General features: G+C 41.0%; 1 protein-coding gene across 1 annotated transcript in view; it reads left to right on the top strand.

The window, feature by feature from the left end:
- INVS (inversin) overlaps positions 1–20,822 on the top strand; it is a 103,771-nt gene that overhangs the window by 78,112 nt on the left and 4,837 nt on the right. Inside the window, exons 12-13 of the mRNA XM_075728337.1 lie at positions 10,879–11,180; positions 15,165–15,969. Coding sequence (XP_075584452.1) covers positions 10,879–11,180; positions 15,165–15,969 — 1,107 coding nt within the window. The remainder of the gene's footprint in view (positions 1–10,878; positions 11,181–15,164; positions 15,970–20,822) is intronic.

Below are 20,822 nucleotides of genomic sequence, written 5' to 3'. Positions count from 1 at the left end.
CAATCACTGCCCCCCAGCCAACTCCCCCCAGTTTCTATACTGAGCATGACGTCATATGGTATGGAATAGCCCTTTGGTCAGTTTGGGTCAGCTGTCCTGGCTGGGCCCCCTCCCAGCTTCTTGTGCACCTGGCAGAGCATGGGAAGCTGAAAAGTCCTTGACTAGCATAAGCAGTACTTAGCAACAACTAAACCATCAGTGTGTTATCGGCATTCTTCTCCTACTAAATCCAAAACACAGCAGTATGCCTGCTACTAGGAAGAAAATTAACTATCCCAGCTGAAACTAGGACAGATGTGTAGGTTCTGACTGAGTTTCTACCCTATTTAAATGAGGTAATGGTAGCAAAGTGGTGAAATTCTAAAATCAGAAGGTACAGAAATGATCATCAAAATACTTCGCTTGCTTGGGCTTTATCCTTAAGATTCTTAATATGAATAAGAACAAATTAGCACCTGGTTTCTCTTGAAGAAATCTGATTCTGGAATGAAAAAACATAACAGTCTGAAAAGATTTCTGCATGATTTTGTAGTATTATTTCTGTAAAGAGAGGTCATATGAATAAACACACAACATAATTATTGCACCTAGAGGTATTTTTGTTGCATCTGTGTATCATAGACAAAGTCAGCTGCACCCTGCTCTATTTCAAATTCGGTAGTTTGATGTTCTGCATAACTTGCCAGTCAACCTTCATTGGGTTTGAACGCTACTACTATACTAGTTAATAATTGTTAATGCCCAGTAAGAACCAAAGCTAGAAATATCAGATAACTAATCTTTTGCTCACATCTTTAGATCCTAAAGTTGTAACTTGCAGCTCTCCTACTATTTGCCTTTTCTGCTGAAGTCAGTAGAAGTCCAACCCATGCATGAGGAAGCTGCCTTTGAAAATATCCTGAATATCTTATGTATTTCTTTTTAATTTGGAGAACTCTGCTTCTTGCTGTGTGGTCACAACTGACTTTACCAAATGAGGTAATTTTATTCTTTGTGGTGACAGTCACTTTTAGAAGAATCTGTGATACCCCATCTATAAAACTAAATGAAAAAGGATTGCCTCATGGAAATTTAGGGGTGTTTTTATAATTATTTTCCTTTGTGAGTTTCTGATGTACTTTCTGAAACTTACTAAGCTGTTGTTGATTTGTTTGAAAACAATAGAAACAAAGTCTGTGTACCAAATACCATAAAACCAGAATTGAAATACAATTGGAGTGTACAAGCAAATCAAGTTGTCACATAAAAAATTGTATTTAATTGCGATTTTATGATCTGTAATAAACTGGGAGGGGACATTATGTTGTCATCATTCTGCATACCCATCTGTGCATTCCACGGCTAAAATTGGCCAGGGTGTTGCTACATACAAAAAACTAATATCCCTACTGATGTTTAAAAATCTGCTCTCCAGATAAAAGTAGACATTATGTGGGAATCCAGAATGATGGTGAATTCCTAGATTGAACAACCCCCACCAACTATTTCAGTGTATGTATTTAAAACTTATTTTGTAATATGTTATTTTAGAGAGTCTCATCTAAATCATTCCTAAGTGTGCATGGTTTTAATTAGTCTGTTCTTTTTCTTTCTTTTATTTTTCCTTAATAAAAGGTCAACCAACATCTCATACCTGTATTATTTTCTGATAAAGTTACATTTGCTGCATTCAGTGCCTGTGAAATATTTCTATACAAACATATTCTCCCATGTTGAACAAACACATATCAAAGAAATGGTAATTTATAAAATGAAGGTTGATGCAGGCCAAAACAACAGGCATACTATTACGTCATTGAACAAAGAAACATATCAGGAAACCAATTTGGGTAAGCAGGCAAGCCGTGACAGAGCTCAAACGCAAAAAGGCAGTATACAGGCTGCAAAGGAAGACTGTAAGAACATTGCTTGGGTATATGGGGATGGTGTCAGAAAAGCCAAAACTCAAATGGAGTTGAGACTTTCAAGGAATGTCACAGGTAACAAGGTGAGCTTCAGCCCGTACATTAACAGTAAAAGGCTGAGCAAGGAAAATGTGGGCCTGTTGCTGAATGGTGCAAGTGATTTAGTGACAATAGACACAGGTGTAGCAGAAGTACTCAATGCCGCCTTTTCCTCACTCTTCACCAAGGTCTCCCAGGCCTCTGTGCTTAGAGAAGTGGTTCAAGGAGGAAGAGAACTGCCAGCTGTGAGAGGATTAAGTCAGGGATCACTTGAGAGAACTCAGCCCAGACAAGTCCACGGGGGTTGTATCCAAGGGTGCTGAGAAAACTAACTGATGTCCTTAAAAGGCCACTTTCCAACATCTTTGAAAGGTCACAGAGGTCAGGGAAGGTCCCCAGTGACTGGAGGAAAGCAAACGTTGCACCCAACTTCAAAAAGGGCCAAAAGAACAATCTGGGGCACTGCAGACTGGTTGGCCTCACTTTGGTCCCTGGGAAACTTAAAACAGACATAAGTTGAAACAAGAGAGATTTCTGACTGGAAATAAAGAGTAATTTTTTCACCCTTGGGACAATCAAGTAGTGGAACGGGTTGCCCAAAGAGGTTGTACAGTCTCCATCCTTAAAGGTTTTCAATACCCAACTGGATAAAAACCTGAGTAACACAGTCTGACCTCATAGTTGACTCTTTTTTGAGCAGAACATTGGCCTTGATGACTTCCTGAGATCCCTTCCAATATGTGTTACCTGATGTTCCTGTGACCTTTTGGAAGAGGGCAATGTTGATGGGATGTATGAGCATTAAACATTTTAACAGCCATAAATGTGTCAATATAATAGGTGCTCTTCTTCAGTGGAAGTGAAAGTAACTGGTTATTAATAGGTGGGATGGAGAACCTGGCAGGAGGGAAGCAGTGCTTTAGGAGAGTAGCACACAGGCAATCTGGGAAGGAGGCATTTAAAGAAGTCAGACTACATACAGGTAAAATGATAAACTTTTAAAACTTCTTTACAAAGAGGCTTTTGTTTTACTTTTTACAAAACCAGTTCTTAAGGAAAATAATATTTAAGGGTTTAAAGCATATTGAGAGAAAAATGATGTCCAATATATTGGGGCTGCAGAACTCATTCATCACCTGTTCACCTTCCCTTTTTTCTCAGAATAAGTTCCTGAATCCATACTTCTATTTTTACTAAGTCTTCTGGATTTCATTCTGAACAGTTGGAGGAAACTGATTGAGAATGTGGGTATGAAAGGGAAATGGATGAAAGTGAGTAAGAGTGAGTAACTCATGATATTTAGGAAGAGAAGAACAGCAAGAAAATAAAACAATTCAATTAAACAGTGTTCAATAGATTTAGAAAAATGTTCTAGCGGCAAGAGAGTACAAGTTGATTATGGGGTTCTTCAAAAAACTGATAGCAAGGCCTGTATGCTGAGAAAAGGTAGGAAATAGCAGGAGAGAAAATAATCAGCTCTTCAGCAACATGGAAAGGAAAAGCACATAGTGGAAATTCGGTGCAATTACTAAAATTGAGGGTAATAATAACATACAATGATAAGATTAAACATGCTGAGGTGCAAAATAAGAACAACTAGCAAGGGATGTGAGGTATCTAAATAAATCGTTGTAAACATACAAATTGTAAAAGGAAGAGCAAAGAAAGAGTTGGTCCACAAGTGATGCTAAGAAGGCTGAAGTGTTCTATGTCCTTTTTTGCTGCAGTCTTCATTAAATGTCAAATGGTGTCCATTAGCAATTGGAATTCACACTAGTAACGAAGGGCAGCAATGCAGGCTAAAATACTGAAACAACAGTCTAGAGACTAATCGGACGAGTGAGATGCTTTCAGATCAGGTTAGCCTCATAAAATTCATCCTGAGGTGTTTAGAAAACTGGGTGATATAATCTTAAAATAGTTACCCTTAAAAACTTTAGGAGGACCGGTGGGACTGGAAAATTCACGAAATGAGCAAAGTGTCCACATTCTCAAAGGAGAAGAAGAGTCTATAGACCTATGAACTTCAGTCCCAAGACCACAGAATTGTTGAGGTTGGCAAGGACCTCTTGAGATCTGGAGCACAGGCCTTATGAGGAGTGGCTGAGGGAACTGGGGTTGTTTAGTCTGGAGAAGAGGAGGCTGAGGGGAGACCTTATCGCTCTCTACAACGGAAAGGTGGTTGTAGTGAGGTGGGTGTTGGTCTCTTCTCCTAGTTAGCGATAGGACCACAAAAATGGGCTTAAGCCTCCCCCAAACAGGGGAGGTTTAGATTGGATATTAGGAAAATTTTCTTCACGGAAAGGGTAGTCAAGCATTGTAAGAGGCTGCCCGGAGAGGTGGTGGAGTCACCATCCCTGGAAGCGTTCAAAAAACGGGTATATGTGGCACTTCAGGACATGGTTTAGTCTAGTCTACCCTTGATTGGTTTAGAGTAGACTTGGTAGTGTAGGTTAATGGTTGGACTGGATGATCTTAAAGGTCTTTTCCAACCTAAATGATTCTATGATTCTATGAGATCATCTAGTCCATCCCTGCCCCTGCTCAAACAGGGTCAGCTAGAGCAGCTTGCCCAGGACCACAAGTCAGGTTTTGAATATCTTTGCAAATGGAGACTGCACAGCCTCTCTGGGCAACCTGTTCCAGTGTTTGACCACCCTCACAGTAAAAGAAGTGTTTTCTTGTGTTCAGATGGAATTTCATGAGTTTTAATTTATGCTTTTTGCTTGCTGTCCTGTCAATGGGTGCTACTGAGAACAGTCTGGCTCCATCTTCTTCATTCCCTCCCATCAGGTAGCTACAGACATAGATGAGATTCCCCCCTGAGCCTTCTCTTGTCCAGGCTGAATAGTCCCAGCTCTCTCAAACTCTTCTCATATGAAAGATGCTCCAGTCTCTTAAGCTTCTCCATGGCCTTTCACTGGACTCATTACAGTAACTCCATACCTTTCATATCCTGGAATGAGTAACCAAACTCCTATGTATCTGGAACACAACAAACCAAGAAATAATGGCTGATCTGACTTTGCTAAGAACAAATTCTGTTAAACCAACTCAATTTTCTTTTGCGACAGAATAACAACTTTTGTGGCCATGGAGAAACAGTAGCTGTCATTCAGACTTGCCTGAAGTTTTCATACTTTCTCATGTGCCATTCTCATTAGCAAAGTAGGGCAGTGTACCATGAATTAAACTGCTATTAGATGGGTGAAAATTGCTTGGAAGAACGTATGCAAAGAGTAGTTCTTAATGGTTCAACTTTAAACTGGAAGTGTATATTGATGAGAATTTCACATAAATCCACCCTGAATCTGATACTATGGAGTAATTTCATTTAAAAAGTAAAATGTTACATCTGCAAATAGCACCAAGATGCGGAAGACTATAAGCGCATTGAAGACTAGTTTAGAGATCGGAATGGTGTTAAAATACATACGAGAAATGATTGAGGAAAAAAAAGATAGTTAGGTAAGGACAAAAGGACTGCGCTGCACATTTGGGAAGACCAGTCAACACAGGAATACTGGGCAGAAATTAATTGTCATCTTAGCATTTTTATTTAGGACTATCTGTTAAAAGGTTGTAGTAGATCAGAAGCTGAACATGTCATGAGTCAACAGTGTCATGCTTTTGAAAACAGGCATTATTCTACATTGTGTAGCAGGAGGTGGCTGTTTATACAACATGAAATATAACTCCTCTTGGTCCAGATAAAGCTTCAGCAGTAGTAGGATCATACCTGGAGATCTATTTTCAGTTATCATTTTTTAAGTAACTTTTTTGCAAGGATAACTTTAAAAATGTTCTCCAGGCACGTGGACATGTTCTAAATTTAAAATATCCTCCACAGAGTAGATACAAAAAGCAAAGTGTTCTTAACAGAATAGAAAAGGTTGGATTCATTTTATCAGGATCAAAAATTCAAAGCATCTCTGTGTCTTCACAAATGCTTAAGGCTGAAATTGTTCCTTTCCATCTGCTAAAGGCTCAGTTTCCATTCTCTCACTTTTGTAATGAAATACAAATTTATGACCATTCAGGACAAAATTCTGTGGTAATTATAGTGGAAAATGTTGGCCTGGCATCTCTGTTATCACTATCGAGCTGTAGTTGTCTAACTTTAGAGCATAAATTTGGATCCTGTTGAGTCACCAGAGCCTCCTGAGAATGACTGAGAGCCCTTAAGTTAGGAACTTGTCTACTTCCTTTACTTATTCATGAAATCTAGTCTCTCAATTTAGACAACAGTAAAAGTCAGAAATTTTAATTTCGAAGATACCCTTCGTTGTAACACAAACTGAATTTCTGACTAAATAAAGCAAAACACAAGAGGACGTTCCTAAGTATTCAGGAGTCTGTTAAGCAATTAAGCTATACTGTGACAGTTAGGATGATGGTCTATGAATAGGGAGCTTTGAAATCCCTTCCATGTATTATTTCTTCACTTTAATCTGAAAAATTAGCACACAAACAAGACCTTTTAAAAAAAAATCCCCTTTTACTTCTTCTCAGTTTCTGGTCCTGTGTCATTTCAGTAACTTTACAAGTGGTATGTTGCTGAAGTTAATGTTGTGAGTTAATCTGCTCATCCAAAGGGTGCAGGCCACTCACTTTGGCTTGATTGTTGTCGTGGTTTAGCCCCAGCCAGCAACTCAGCACCACGCAGCCGCTCACTCACTCCCCCTACCCCGATGGGATGGGGGAGAGAATCGGAAGAGTAGGAGTGAGAAAAACTCCTGGGTTGAGGTAAGAACAGTTTAATAATTGAAATAAAATAAATAGTAGTAGTAGTAGTAATAATAACAATATAATAATAATAGTAATAATAATATAGAAAGCAAGTGATGCACAGTGTAATTGCTGACCACCCACTGATCTATGCCCAGCCAATCCCCAAGCAGCAATCGCTGCCCCCCAGCCAACCTCCCCCAGTTTCTATACTGAGCATGACATCATATGGTATGGAATAGCCCTTTGGCCAGTTTGGGTCAGCTGTCCTGGCTGTGCCCCCTCCCAGTTCCTTGTGCACCTGGCAGAGCATGGGAAGCTGCAAAGTCCTTGATTAAGTACTGCAGTACTTAGCAACAACTAAACCATCAGTGTGTTATCAACATTCTTCTCCTACTAAATCCAAAACACAGCAGTATGCCAGCTACTAGGAAGAAAATTAACTCTATCCCAGCTGAAACCAGGACAATTGTGTATTGCACAGCTCGTCTCACACTTTCTTTTTTAATACCCTGAATGGAGGATACTGGTAATAGGCTGCTTGATTCTTGTAAAGAAAAGAAAATTCCTATTCTTTGAATAGTAAGATCTGATTTATCAGCTCAAATGGCAGGGTAATGGCAGTGAGATCCATACTGTACACAAGACAGACATCCCCACATAGTCTGATTGTGGAATGCCGATATTATTTGAAACTAGCCACTTTTTTTCCGTGCCAGAGGGAATACTGAACCTCAGGCTGCCAGGAGTGTATTTTTTAGATCAATTAACAGCTTTTCAGGAACGAAGTTCAATCAGCTTCTTCGGCAGAGCGTATTTGATAAGATAGTACTGACAGATAAAGTTAAGGCTTCTCCCTGGAAGCTCACACTGAAATGACATACACTGGCATTGATACAACTCACAGGAACTGAGGATGGCATGCTGCATAACTAACCTGTCATATGCTGCGCTGTGAGCTAACGTGTCAACAGTCTACTAACTACGTTGTAGCATTGGAAGCAAGTTAAAATATCAGGCAGCTATGTGATACGACATTTACCACCTGTCCATTCCAACAGGAAAAGTGTCACTTCATCTTACAACCAGTGCTTAATTTATAAAAACAAATTCAATGGTAGGTAGGTATGTAATGTTTGCTATATGCTATTGGGTTTCTTCTGCTTGGTAGGAAAGAGAATTTGAAAGCTAAAGTGCAATGGCATCCCATTGTATTTCAAAATAGGCTGCAAAACTTTATTCAACAGATGTGCCTTTCCTAACCTTGTCCAAAATTCTCTTTTGCATCTACACTATTTAAGAGATGCATGACTTCTTTCATTTTTGAAAACCAAATGTCATAATTGTAGTGGCATACTATGTGCACACAAGTTTTTTGTTCATATGTCATATTTTCAGTATTTATCATTTGTATAATCTGTTTATGTAGAATAAATTAATTATGTACCAATGATAAATATATAGCAGCAAGTTAGTACCAGTAGCTAGTTTGAAGTTGGTTTATAATTTTCTGTATTAATTATGACACTGGTAAGTATGAAAAATAATTTTCAAAGAGATTATTTTTTTATTAAAGTTTTCTGATTTTCAAATACAGCGCATTGTGCTACTACTTATATTAAAGCATTGTTCATTACTAATTAAAAACATAGTTAGTAGTATCACATTTCTTGTCTTCTGACACCTCTTCAAAATCCTGCTTTTAATTTCTGTATATTTGTAAAAAAAACTAAGTTTCATTCTTTTCAGTAAGGGAGTGTTTTAGAACCAATTTAAACCGCCACAAACTGAACGGGTATCTGGTGTATAAGGACTTAACCTTCACTAGGCTGTAGCTGCAAGTCAGTTGTTATTTTGGATCAAGCTAAGAATCATAGAATCATAGAATCATAGAATGCTTTGGGTTGGAAGGGACCTTTAGAGGTCATCCAGCCCATCCCCCTGCAGGGAGCAGGGACAGCTTTAACCAGATCAGGTTGCTCAGAGCCCCAGCCAACCTGACCTTGAATGTTGCCAGGGATGGGGCCTCTACCACCTCTCTGGGCAACCTGTGCCAATGCTTCACCACCCTCATTGTAAAAAACTTCTTTCTAATGTCTAGCCTAAATCTATTCTTCTTTAGTTTAAATCCGTTATTCCTTGTCCTGTCACAACAGGCCTTATTAAAAAGATTGTCCCCATCCTTCCTGTAGGCCCCCTTTAAGTCCTGGAAGGCCACAATAAGGTCTCCTCGCAGCCTTCTCTTCTCCAGGCTGAACAGCCCCAACTCTCTCAGCCTGGCCTCATAGGAGAGGTGCTCCAGCCCTCGGATCATTTTGGTGGCCCTCTTCTAGACCCGCTCCAGCAGGTCCATGTCCTTCTTGTGCTGAGGGCCCCAGAGCTGGACGCAGTACTCCAGGTGAGGTCTCACCAGAGCAGAGTAGAGGGGCAGAATCACCTCCCTCGACCTGCTGGCCACGCTTCTTTTGATGCAGCCCAGGATACGGTTGGCTTTCTGGGCTGCAAGCGCACATTGTTGGCTCATGTCCAGCTTTTCATCTACCAGTACCCCCAAGTCCTTCTCCGCAGGGCTGCTCCCAATCCCTTCATCCCCCAGCCTGTATTGATATTGGGGGTTGCCCCGTCCCAGGTGCAGGACCTTGCACTTGGCCTTGTTGAACCTCATGAGGTTCACAGAGGCCCACCTCTCCAGCTTGTTCAGGTCCCTCTGGATGACATCTCGTCCTCCTGGTGTGTCAACTGCACCACTCAGCTTGGTGTCATCTGCAAACTTGCTGAGGGTGCACTCGATCCCACTGTCTATGTCATTGATGAAGATGTTAAATAGCACCGGTCCCAGTACGGACCCCTGCGGGACCCCACTTGTCACCAGTCTCCATGTGGACATCGAGCCATTGACCACGACCCTCTGGATGCGACCATCCAGCCAATTCCTTATCCATCGAACAGTCCACCCATCAAACCCATATCTCTCCAATTTAGAGAGAAGGATGTTGTGGGGGACTGTGTCGAACTCTTTACAGAAATCCAAGTAGATGACATCCATTGCTTTTCCCTTGTCCACTGATGCAGTCACTCCTTCACAGAAAGCCACTAGGTTGGTCAGGCAGGAATTGCCCTTGGTGAAGCCCTGCTGGCTGTCTTGAAACACCTCCCTGTCCTCCATGTGCTTGAGCATAGCTTCTAGGAGGATCTGTTCCATGATCTTCCCAGGCACAGAGGTGAGGCTGACAGGTTGGTAGTTCCCAGGGTCCTCCTTTCTTCCCTTTTTAAAAATAGGCACAACATTCCCCTTTTTCCAGTCAGCAGGGACTTCACCTGACTGCCATGACTTTTCAAATATCATGGAGAGTGGCTTGGCAACTACATCAGCCAATTCCCTCAGGACTCTGGGATGCATCTCATCAGGTCCCATAGACTTGTGTACATTGAGGTTCCTCAGGTGGTCTTGAACCTGATCTTCCCTTACAGTGGGAGGGGCTTTATCCCCCTGGTCCCCATCTTTTGGTCCATCGATTCGGGAGGGGTGAGGAGAGAGGTTGCCAGTGAAGACCAAGGCAAAGAAGTTGTTGAGTACCTCAGCCTTCTCCTCGTCCGTTGATACAAGTTCTCCTTTCTTGTTCATCAAGGGGGGTATGCTTTCTTTAACCTTCCTCTTCTGGTTGACATACCTGTAGAAGCCCTCCTTGTTATTCTTTACATCCCTTGCCAAATTCAGCTCCATCCTCGCCTTGGCCTTCCTGACCTCCTCCCTACACAACCGGGCCGTTTCCCTGTTTTCCCCCCAGGACACCTGTCCCTGCTTCCACTGCCTGTGCAGTTCCCTCTTACTCTTTAGTTTGACCAGTAGGTCTCGACTCAGCCATGCTGGTCTCTTCCCTTCCTTGCCTGATTTTTTACACTTGGGGACTGATAGCTCTTGTGCTCTATGGAAGGTGTCCTTAAAGATCTGCCAGCTCTGTTCCGTTCCCCTGCCCCTGAGGACCGTCTCCCAGGGGGTCCTGAGGAATGTTAATGGAGAAATTGTAACTCTTGTTTTTAAACAAGACACTTCAAAGCAATAGGTGTCCCTTTCTCACGAAAAAGATGTTATAGTCAAGGTTTTATTGTGGCAGTGTCAGGTTTGTAGAGAGAAAAGTGTTCAAGTTAGATACATGCTCCCAAGATTTTGTCTTTAGAATTCTTATGGTATTGACTGTAATTACAGGAAACGTGAAGAGGAAAGTAAGAGAAAAGAAGCCAAGCTGCAGAAAGGCATGCAAAACGTGGAGCAAAATAGGTTTCGAGTACAACAGAATCCTGCAAATCGAGAGAAGACTACCAGCATCTCGCAGTTACCTAATAAACCAATTGATGCACAGAATAAGAGACCTCTCTCCCTCAATGCTTCACAAATTCAATCAGGGAGAAACAGTAGAGGTTCACCTAAAGCTTGTCACAACAAAGGGACACCGAAGGAGAGCTGCCTGTCAGCAGAGCCTCAGAATGAAGGTCATAAAATCAGGCAAGGTTTGTAATCTTTTTAAATTGTCCTGATTATCTTCTTTTGTCCATATCTGGGGGTGTTTTATATATAGGACCTGTTTTATCTTTCTATCCTTTCTTTCTTTAAGCAATTCATATAGGACAGAGTTGGATACAGATTCTTTTACTGCATGTGTTCTGTCAGTTTAAGTAGTCGAAAATACCAGTATCTACAGTGTCTGTAAAAATACCTAAAATATGTGAGAACAGGTCATTGGGGGTTCTACTAGTTGCACTGTTTGGAGAAAATGAGATTAAAGATATTTGGCATATCTGTTGGATTCCTGAGGAATGTTAATGGAGAAATTGTAACTCTTGTTTTCAAACAAGATTAAAATGAGGGTAAAATTGTTCTAAGTGACATCTCTAGCATACCGAGGGAGCTGTTCAGGCAGCTTCGTTCTCCGTGACAGGGTTCTCCCGATTTGTCTTTGAAGTCCTCTTGTTGAGAACACTCTAGGATGTTTTTTGAGAAGTGAGACTGTTTTTAGAAATTATACTATGAAACAGTGTCTTGAAGCTCTTTCTGTTACTTTTCTTGCCCCGCTCCACTCCTTTGTTCTGTATGTAAATGCATCATCAGTTTACCATCATTTCTTGACCGCTGCTCTATTAGTTTTCACAAGATATGCATTTTAATAACATTTCAGTCGGTTCTGACGTCAGCCATAGGAGCCCATGGCTCAAATCTTTCAAAACTGGTCATGTTAAAGCATCTTTGTTATCAAAGCAAAAATTGGATAAGTAGTTTATTTAAGGTAAGTTGCAAGAACTCCTCAGATGTAAAATTATCACTGATTCCTCTGGAAATTCTGCTAATCAGAATATTATAATAAAGCAAAGAAAAAGTCAAAGAGCTGTTCCTACTGAATAATTTTAGCTAGATTTCTTTAGCTTTTACATGGAAATGTGTTGGTAAGCAGAATATTTGCCTATATTTTCACAGTAAAAGCAGACATACATATCCTAGCCTAACATACTATGGTAACTAAGTAATGATAAGCAGAGGTGTTAAAAATTTGAGCAAGCTTTATCTGCATGCGTATTAACTTTATATTAATTAAAATACTTAGATGACAACGTAAAACCCATAAGAATAATCAGAAACAGTGTCTGCCAAATGAAAAATGGCTAGTTGTAATGAACACAATGAAGAGAAATTGATGAGTATGGAAAAAAGGGAAAGGAGAAAGAAAGATGCAGGGAGGACTGGAACAGTGAAGGGGAGAGAAGGACAAAGAAATTATAAAGGAGGAATGAACAGCCTTTCTTTTTGCTGACTCCTCTATCCATTCTTTGCCAAAATCTTCCACTGATTATGCCAATGGAAATTGCATTGCATCAGTCAGACTCCGACTGTTTCTTGGAGCAAATATAATGGTTTTGCTCTGATAGAATGACCTGAGGAAGCAGGTAGTAGGTAGTCCATGGGATACATGGACTATAGGGTCAAACTGACTACAGAGATCAGGACCGAATTTGCCAGATTTTCTGCAGAGGATTCTAATATTGATACTTCTGTTTGAAAAACCGTGTTAATGTTCAGTTGTCTACACTATCCTTCATGTAACCTAGGGGATTCAAACCAGCAGCAAATGCTAGCAGCATGTAGCTTGATCTTTTGATTGAAGGCTTCCCTGAAGTTGGAGATTTCCTGAAGTAGCTATGCCAGAATAATTTTTCCATATTGATGATTTTAAAATCATATGGGCTGTTGCCTGGAGATTTTTTTCAATATATCTTTAAAAGCAGAATAGAATTTCTGCAAAAGATAGAATTTTAAATAGAAAATTCTTCACTGTTGTTTATTATGTTTCTTCACCGTGAGTGTTGAGCATGAAGAGAACAAAATTCTTTACTCAAGGTTCTTCTGAAAATACATGATAATGTCCACTTCTTCTACAGCAAGACCAGTTTACCTTCGGAGATTGTAAAAAAAGCCCCCTCTTGCGTAGTCCAAAAAGCCTGTGTTTGAAATAGAATGCTATACCATTTTGACATAATCATTCTCTTTTTGTTATTGGAAAGATGTCAGGAAAGTTGGCACAGTAACGATCAAATCATGAAGTCCTTTAATCAGTTCTCATTAGGTGTTTTAGTCAATCCTCTTGTGACCAAAACTTTAATGGACTTCATTGGATGTTTTATTGGAATTAAATATAAATTTAGATCCTATGGGCTGGCACTTAGAAAGATTTTCAGGAGTTGCAAATAGATTTTTTGCATCTGTTAACAATATATGAAAACTGTGCTTTAGTTGGTGGGTCTATTCTGATCTATTCTCAGAAATCCTCTTTCCTATGTATGTTATCTCATTGGCCTTAATTGTAGTAGCAACAGATAAGTTCTTTTTTATGCTCTGTACTTGTTATTGTTTGGTATTCCTATCCAAGAAAGTTTACTTCAGTCTCCAAAGATGATCTAGAATACTTAAATGGTGGGTTTTTTCCATTCCCCAGTTATCCAGTTGTTCAGATTGGGAAGTTTTGCACCTACTACTTTAACGACTTAAATGCGTTACAGTAAACGCGTTCTACATTTCATACGTACAAACCAGGTAGCAGGTTTTGGTGAGTTGAGTATGACAAGGCCATTTTTAAAAGGCTGTGTTCTTTTTCCTCACAACTGTAAAAATTAACTTGTAGAGAGGTCAAAATAGTGTTGTGACAGTGCTGGAAATTTCATACGTTTGAATTCACTGTCAGCCCTATACCGTTTTTATTGATGGCACTGGCAGTTTTGTACTTGGCTCCATTAAGAGTGGGATTATGCCCACAGAAGTCTTGGCTTCAAAAGGCACATTTTTTAAATTGTCTGTTTCCCTTGGTGTAATGGGAGAAAGAGAGGAAATTCCCTTCTTCATTCTGGGAGATTAAAATAATAGATTAAAATAGATTTTAAAAAATAATTAAATTAAAAATATATTAAAATAGATTTAAAAAATAGACTTTTTTCCCAGTCCCAGAACATACAGGGCTAATTACTCATATGACAATCATGTATAAGTTAAGAGTAACCTCTCAGCCCATACTGACCTGTCACCGTGATACATCATCTCTGTTGGAGACATCATTGATGATAATCCTGAGTTTCTGCTGTATAATCTGTTAATCTGCCATATTCTGTTACCCACTCAAGGGAGTATCCTGTAAAAGTGTTACAGTGAGGATAAATGTAGCATGGTTTTACCAGTTTTTAGATAATCCAGAAGATTTTCTGCAATTCCATTATATCAACAATCTCTTTCTTTTCTTTTTCCCCTTTTATCTACCCTTTAACACCCTGTCTGTAACATTTTGTCCTGTCTGGCACTGCCACCTGGCTTCCGAGTCATCCTCACAAGGGTGTTTAGAAGCAGTTATCACATGGGATTTATTTTCCCACGCCAGGCTTGGAAAAGAAATCTTGCAGCAAAGGAAAAATGGGAAGCACTTCATAGTTTCATTTAGGATGTCAAGGAAAGTACTGAGAAGCCACGCGCTCTGGTTTTCCGGGGTCAGTGGGTTACCCTGGCTGGCATCATGTGCCAGGATGCGGGGTGGCTGGAGCAGAAGCTGAGCAAAAAAGCTTGAAAGAGTGAAGGTCTGTTACAGTGTCTTCCCTGGAATGAGCAGGTGTGTTCGTGGGGCTGCATTCCGGCACCACGTGGTGAGCTGGTTTCTTTGGAGAACATCACTGTATTCAGGTAGGTGAAGAAATAGTTTCCCCCTGTGAACTTTTTTTAGGCATCTAACTCAAATGTAATGTGAGAAAGAAAAATACTTGTAGAACAGTAAGCAAAAGAAGAAGTTTGGGACTGTACCGTTACAGGCAATCATGTCCTCTTCTGATTCTTCCTGCTTATGCTTTTTTTTTCATTTAAGTAAATCCTACTGTGTCTCAAAGGTAACTGAGCAAAAAAATTAGACACATAAACTATGTTTTACTGTATCAGAGACTGAATGTTGGTTTCCATTTCTCTGTCCAAAGAGTCACTGAGGAAACACATCAAAAGCAAGTCAAGCTGTGTCCATTTCCATTGTGGCAAAGCAAAAGATGGAACAAAAGTTGAAGTGAAACATCAGGTTGCAGCTGCTGCAGAACTGGTTGGAGAAAAGCGCAAGGAGCACACTGTCGAGGCAACGGGTACTTGTGCTTGGAGGAACAGAAGGCACACTCCTGCTTGTAGGACTGCTGCTGTTGGGGAAAAAGTGAGAGATCCAAGTCGGTCTTCATCTGGCAACAGGGACCACTGTGAAGGAACGGCTGTGTTCTTCTGCAACGTCAGTTGTAGCGGTGCAATTGCAAGAAACTCAAAGCAGTGTGAAGGTTCTTCCAAAGGCAAAAGGCATCAGCAGAAATCCAGAAATAAAGAGGTAAATGATGAGCGATGTTCACCAGCTGGCTCTAGTAGACCAGGAAGTGCCAAAATGGTATTTGTAAACACCAGAAATGACAGCGTGCGTGCTGTGGAACAAACTAACAAGGTGGGAAATAACGAATTAGCAAAAAAGGCCTCCCCTTTATTGTCTGCTGAGGCAGAACCTACCGGAACTGTGCCAAGAACTCCAGCAGCGTGTTCTGCTCCTGATGACAGTTCGAACTTGGAAAAAAGAGGTGTAATTGGATCCAAGAATGCAGATGATCAATTTTGTTCTGTCGCATGGCAAAGTACAAATATTGAACTAATCCCTTTAGAGATTCGAATGCAGATAATAGAAAAAGAAAGAAAAAGAAAAGAGCTGTTTCGGAAGAAGAACTATGCTGCTACAGTCATACAGAGGACATGGAGAAGGTAAGACTGCTGTTTCAGTAGCTACAGAAGAGTGGGATACAAATAGATGCAAATTACATTAGCCTTGCCGGCAATGCACTGTATTTGGTACTTTTGCTTACAACATTACCAGTGATAAATCAGGAGTTTAATAATCTTTCACCAAAGAAGTGGAAGTGTGTTCCAGTCACCTAGAATTACATTAGAAAGTGCATAAAAAGTGCAAGGTAAGTGATGATTGTTAACAATTGAAGAAGTTATTAAACTTCTATTTCAAGCACTGATACTTCAGAGAGTGCTGATCAAGATTTGCCTAAGCTTAGAGTTCACTGCTATCGTGTTCATTAGCAAACTTGCACATGTAGGGGTATAGGGTTTTTTTCTGGAAAAAGGTTTTTTTAACCAGATCGTTCAGCACCATTTACTGACACCCCTGAAATTGTATGCTGACCTGACTTTTAACTGGATAACCAAACCACAAGAGATTTGGAAGCTCCAATGGAGGTCATTGCCAAAACTTGAAGCTAACTGGAATAACTTGATTCAGCAGGAATGACTGCTCTACGGAAGAGATGTCCCAGTGTTTGCTTTCCACAGCATTGTCCTGCTTTCATGAATGCACGAGTTTTCACCTCTGAAATACAGTCATTCTTGATATACATGCTCCTTAATATTTCATTTCTTACCAAAATTGACAGGAAGAGTATGGCAGCTGTAGGTGAAGCATATAATAAATACATAATTATTATTTCCTGTTTTTTAATTGAAATTTTCTTCAGTTTTTATGTGGATGCAGAAAACTATGAATTGCTGATTTTTACTAATAACTGATCTTTCCAGGTCTCTCACTAGCTTAACAGTTTCATGTGTGTTTTAATATTTCTTAGTATTCAATTGAAGAAAAAATAACAAGGAAGCTCCTTTGAGAACCCAACTCTCACGCCCTACGGTATAGTCCAGCAGTGATGCAAAAATTGTTCCCCCAACCAAACTGTATCAAAGGGAGCAGCTTGCAGATGCCTGGGAGCATATAGAGGGTAGTAACATCCTTCAGGCTAGTCCCTGGGAAACCTGCAAGCTTCCTGCAACAGCAGAATCGGGTCTTGATGCCCAGCAGCCTGCGGAAGAAATGCCGAGTTGCTGGTAGACCTCCCTTCTTCTGGGTCACGCTGGAAGCTTTGGTTCCCACGCGGAGAAATTCAGCGGGGCTGTTTCTCCCCTCTGCTGTGCCGGGAGCAAAGTACTAGCTGTCTTCCCAGGGCAGGGCAGCCTCTGCGTCCACCCGGCTCAGCCGGAGCGTGGAGCGGAGCGGAGCACTCGGCAGCGGGAGCGTCGGGGGCTGCTCTCTCCGTCGCCGCATCCAGCCGCAGAGGGCAGCCAGCCTGGGCTGCTCAGCCGCTCCGGCAGCGTCCTGCCGGCCGCGCCAAGCAAGGCCAGGACCAAAAGTTAAGAGAAAACAGTTCTGAATGGTTATTGTACAAGCCTGCTGGTTTGACGAGAACAGATCTTGTGGCCAAGTACCACGTAGCTCTGAAAGGCAGTCAAGAGGCATGAGGTTGTTGGCTGCCTGCTTACAGTGATGCTTCCACACTTGAAAAAAAAAAAAAAATCCTCTGTTTCTTATTTTGCAAGGTGAAGCGTTAACCTGTGTCCCTATTGCACAAAACACCAGGGAGCGAAGAGACAAGTATTACTAGCTGCTTATTTGTGGAGTTTTGAGAACTGGTATTTCTCCCATTGCTTTTTACAGTTAACCTACGCAGTACAACGTGCCTTGTCCTTCTCAGAAAGAGCTGATGCTGCCCATTACTGGGGAGGCGACACCAGACCAGGCGCCTCATGGTCCGAGTTTGTTCCTCAACTGAAATGTGGCCATTTAAACATTTGTGTTGGCTCAGCAAATACTTCTGTTTGCTCCAGCTCTTTTACTGATCAGTCTAAGTATTTCCCAGCATGAGGTTGGATTTGCAGTCCAGTAATATTCTAGGTTCTCTCTTCACTGTTGTTGGAGTATAAAGTTACACTGGCTTTTGTGAGTACATTCCTATTCCAGTAAAAAGTTAAAATTTTGGAACATGGTATTTTTTTTAATTAATTTTGGAGCCTCTTTTTTGGTGAAAATTCTGACTTTTTTTTGTACAGTAGCACCTATTTCCATACCTTGATCATCTTTGCTCTCCGTTTGCTATTTATGTGTCCAGCTCTGGGGCCCTCAGCACAAGAAGGACATGGACCTGTTGGAGCGGGTCCAGAGGAGGGCCACCAAAATGATCCGAGGGCTGGAGCACCTCTCCTATGAGGCCAGGCTGAGAGAGCTGGGGTTGTTCAGCCTGGAGAAGAGAAGGCTGCGGGGAGACCTTATTGCGACCTTCCAGTACTTAAAGGGGGCTTAGAAGTAAGACGGAGAGAGACTTTTTACCAAGGCCTGTTGTGACAGGACAAGGGGCAATGGTTTTAAACTGAAAGAGGGTAGGGTTAGACTGGACACAAGGAGGAAATTTGCTATGATGAGGGTGGTGAGGTGAGAGCACTACACTGTTAGGAAGAGCAGTGCTTCCCTCCTGCATTCTCTCTCCCAGGCCCACCAGTTCTGCTGCCTCTTCTGCTTATGCTTCAAGCTCAATGTGAGCTTTATTGTCCGAGTGTTTTGAAACTCAGATGGATGATGAGAGCTGTGAAATTGGACCGGATTTCCTCCTCCTGATTTCCATGCTATTACCACATCAATAATGTTTTTTTTTTTTAAAAAAAAGAAGACAGTTCTGCCTCTTCCTTTGAAGGAGAGTTCATATGTATCTCAAAAAAAAAGAGGTGGTGTGGGTATTTTAGGATGTGGATCCTAAGTGTGGCTCAGATTGTGGCACTGCCTGCCAAGGAGTCACAGTTAGCATTTCCAGCTAGCTCACACTAGGCAGCTGTATGTGCTGACTACTAATACGTCAGATATTCTGATACTCTCTCTGAAATGCCTCACAGTTCTTAAGTGGGTACCTACTGTGTAGCTATGGGTGCCGCTCAGTCCTGTGTTTGTCTTTTGGGTCCGGGCTTGCACTGGTAAACAGCATGTACTGGTAGCCAGCAGTAGAATTATACATCGTTAATGTATAATTCTACATTAGAAACACGTAGAAGTACATGGTTGAGTTCTGGCATTTCTCTAAATGAGGATTAAATGCATTTGTCTCACTCCTCTGCAGATTTTGTAGTCATGATTTACTTATTGAAAGTTTATTGAGAGTTACTGTGGGCTGCAACATGATGGTACTGGTCTACTTAAGTGTATTAAACTTGCCTTTCTTGGGAAAATGTTTCAATTCCCACAGTCCACAAACTTTATAAATGTAGTCCTGAAAAGTGTATTAAGGTGTGTGGCTTGCCAAAGGTCAATTGCTTGTCCTGCTCGTTGAGGCTTACAGGTTCTGTGTCTGGCTTGCTCTCCCATGGGGGGCACTGAGGCCTGGACCGTTCTCCAGGGCCCGGAGTGAGTCGACAGAAGGTGGAAATAACTTGGTTGCTGTCCCTGTTGCTCTCCTGCTGGAGTCAAGCTGTATTTTTTTTGTATTTTATTGCTATACGCGTACTTCACCAGCAGTATTTTTTAAGAGTAGAGCCTCTGTAACAATGAATCTGAGTATCATTTGCCAGCTTTGTCATTCTGCACGTCTATTCCACATTTCTTTTAGGGGCAGCAGTTTCATTGACTAAGCAGTGGCTATTTTGTTAAGGCACCACATCATATTCATAGAGCATCAAACTCGGTCCCATTTTTTTTTCTCACTAGGCTCAGAATGATCTGTTACAGGAGAGCCGAATTAAAAAAAAAATCTGCACATGCTCTAAAGATAACTGCCTACATCTCAGCGTCAGAGCCTCCCAGTTGTTTTCTTGTTGCTAAAAACTACCAGAAGTTCTCTACAAACATGGACTCACAGCTGGGTGCAAAGGTGGCATGCCTGTGAACGGGTCATTTCACATATCAGCAAAGGCTTCTGGCAGTAATGACTGAATTCCAGGAGAATAGCTGAGTATTCTTTTCTGCTCAAGTATAAAACAGTTCCCCAATTGTTTTTCCTGCAGCGGTATTCACATAACTCATGCCTAGCTCAAGTTATGTTAGCAAGTCACTGTAATTGTGTCCCCCCCTTCACTTTCTCTTCCTCTCTTACCCCGTCAAAAGTTCTAAGTGAAGTGTTATTTAACAAAACTAGATCATTTTTTTCTTCTGTCTCTCAATAATGCTCCTGTTCTGAATTCATGTGGCGCCTTGCAACATGCAGGCATTATGGACATTTATTGGTAAGATGCAGTTGCTCCCCGCATTTGTTACGTACTTTAATAAGCTGTATAACAGTACATGCCTGAATTGTGAAACTCCACTAAACTAAGATTAAATACGTTTGTCTCAGCCAGCAAATTTCAGAGAGGTAATTTACTAAGCTTACTGAAAGTTTAAAATTACTGGGGCTGTAAGTGAGCATATCATCCGCCTTTGGCATTCTATTGTGCTTTTATGCACTCATTTTCTATATACGGCTGCTGTTTTGTTTGAATTATACAGTTCATTGGCTTCTAACATATATTTAAACAATTTGTATCTAGTTGTGTTGTCTTTTGTTTTAATTTAGAACTTGTTGCAGATGGAGCAACAGAATAAAATCACCTCTTTCTCCCTCCTTCCTCATTCCCTTTACCGGGGCGTCCAGTAGAAGCCTTTTTGCATGCTGGAGGGGATGATAACCCATGTTTTTTGGCCCGTTACCGAACACTTACAATTAATATTTTACAAGTGTTACTCAGTGTTCATTTGTGACAGGTTTGTACTGGGAAGATTCAGAGTTAATTGCTAGGCCAGTTAATTGACTTGTGAGTGGGAA

This window comes from Pelecanus crispus, chromosome 2 (genome assembly GCF_030463565.1).
Source record: "Pelecanus crispus isolate bPelCri1 chromosome 2, bPelCri1.pri, whole genome shotgun sequence".
Taxonomy (NCBI): domain Eukaryota; kingdom Metazoa; phylum Chordata; class Aves; order Pelecaniformes; family Pelecanidae; genus Pelecanus; species Pelecanus crispus.
The sequence above is the reverse complement of the archived record's forward strand: the minus strand, read 5'-3'. Positions and strand labels throughout refer to the sequence as shown.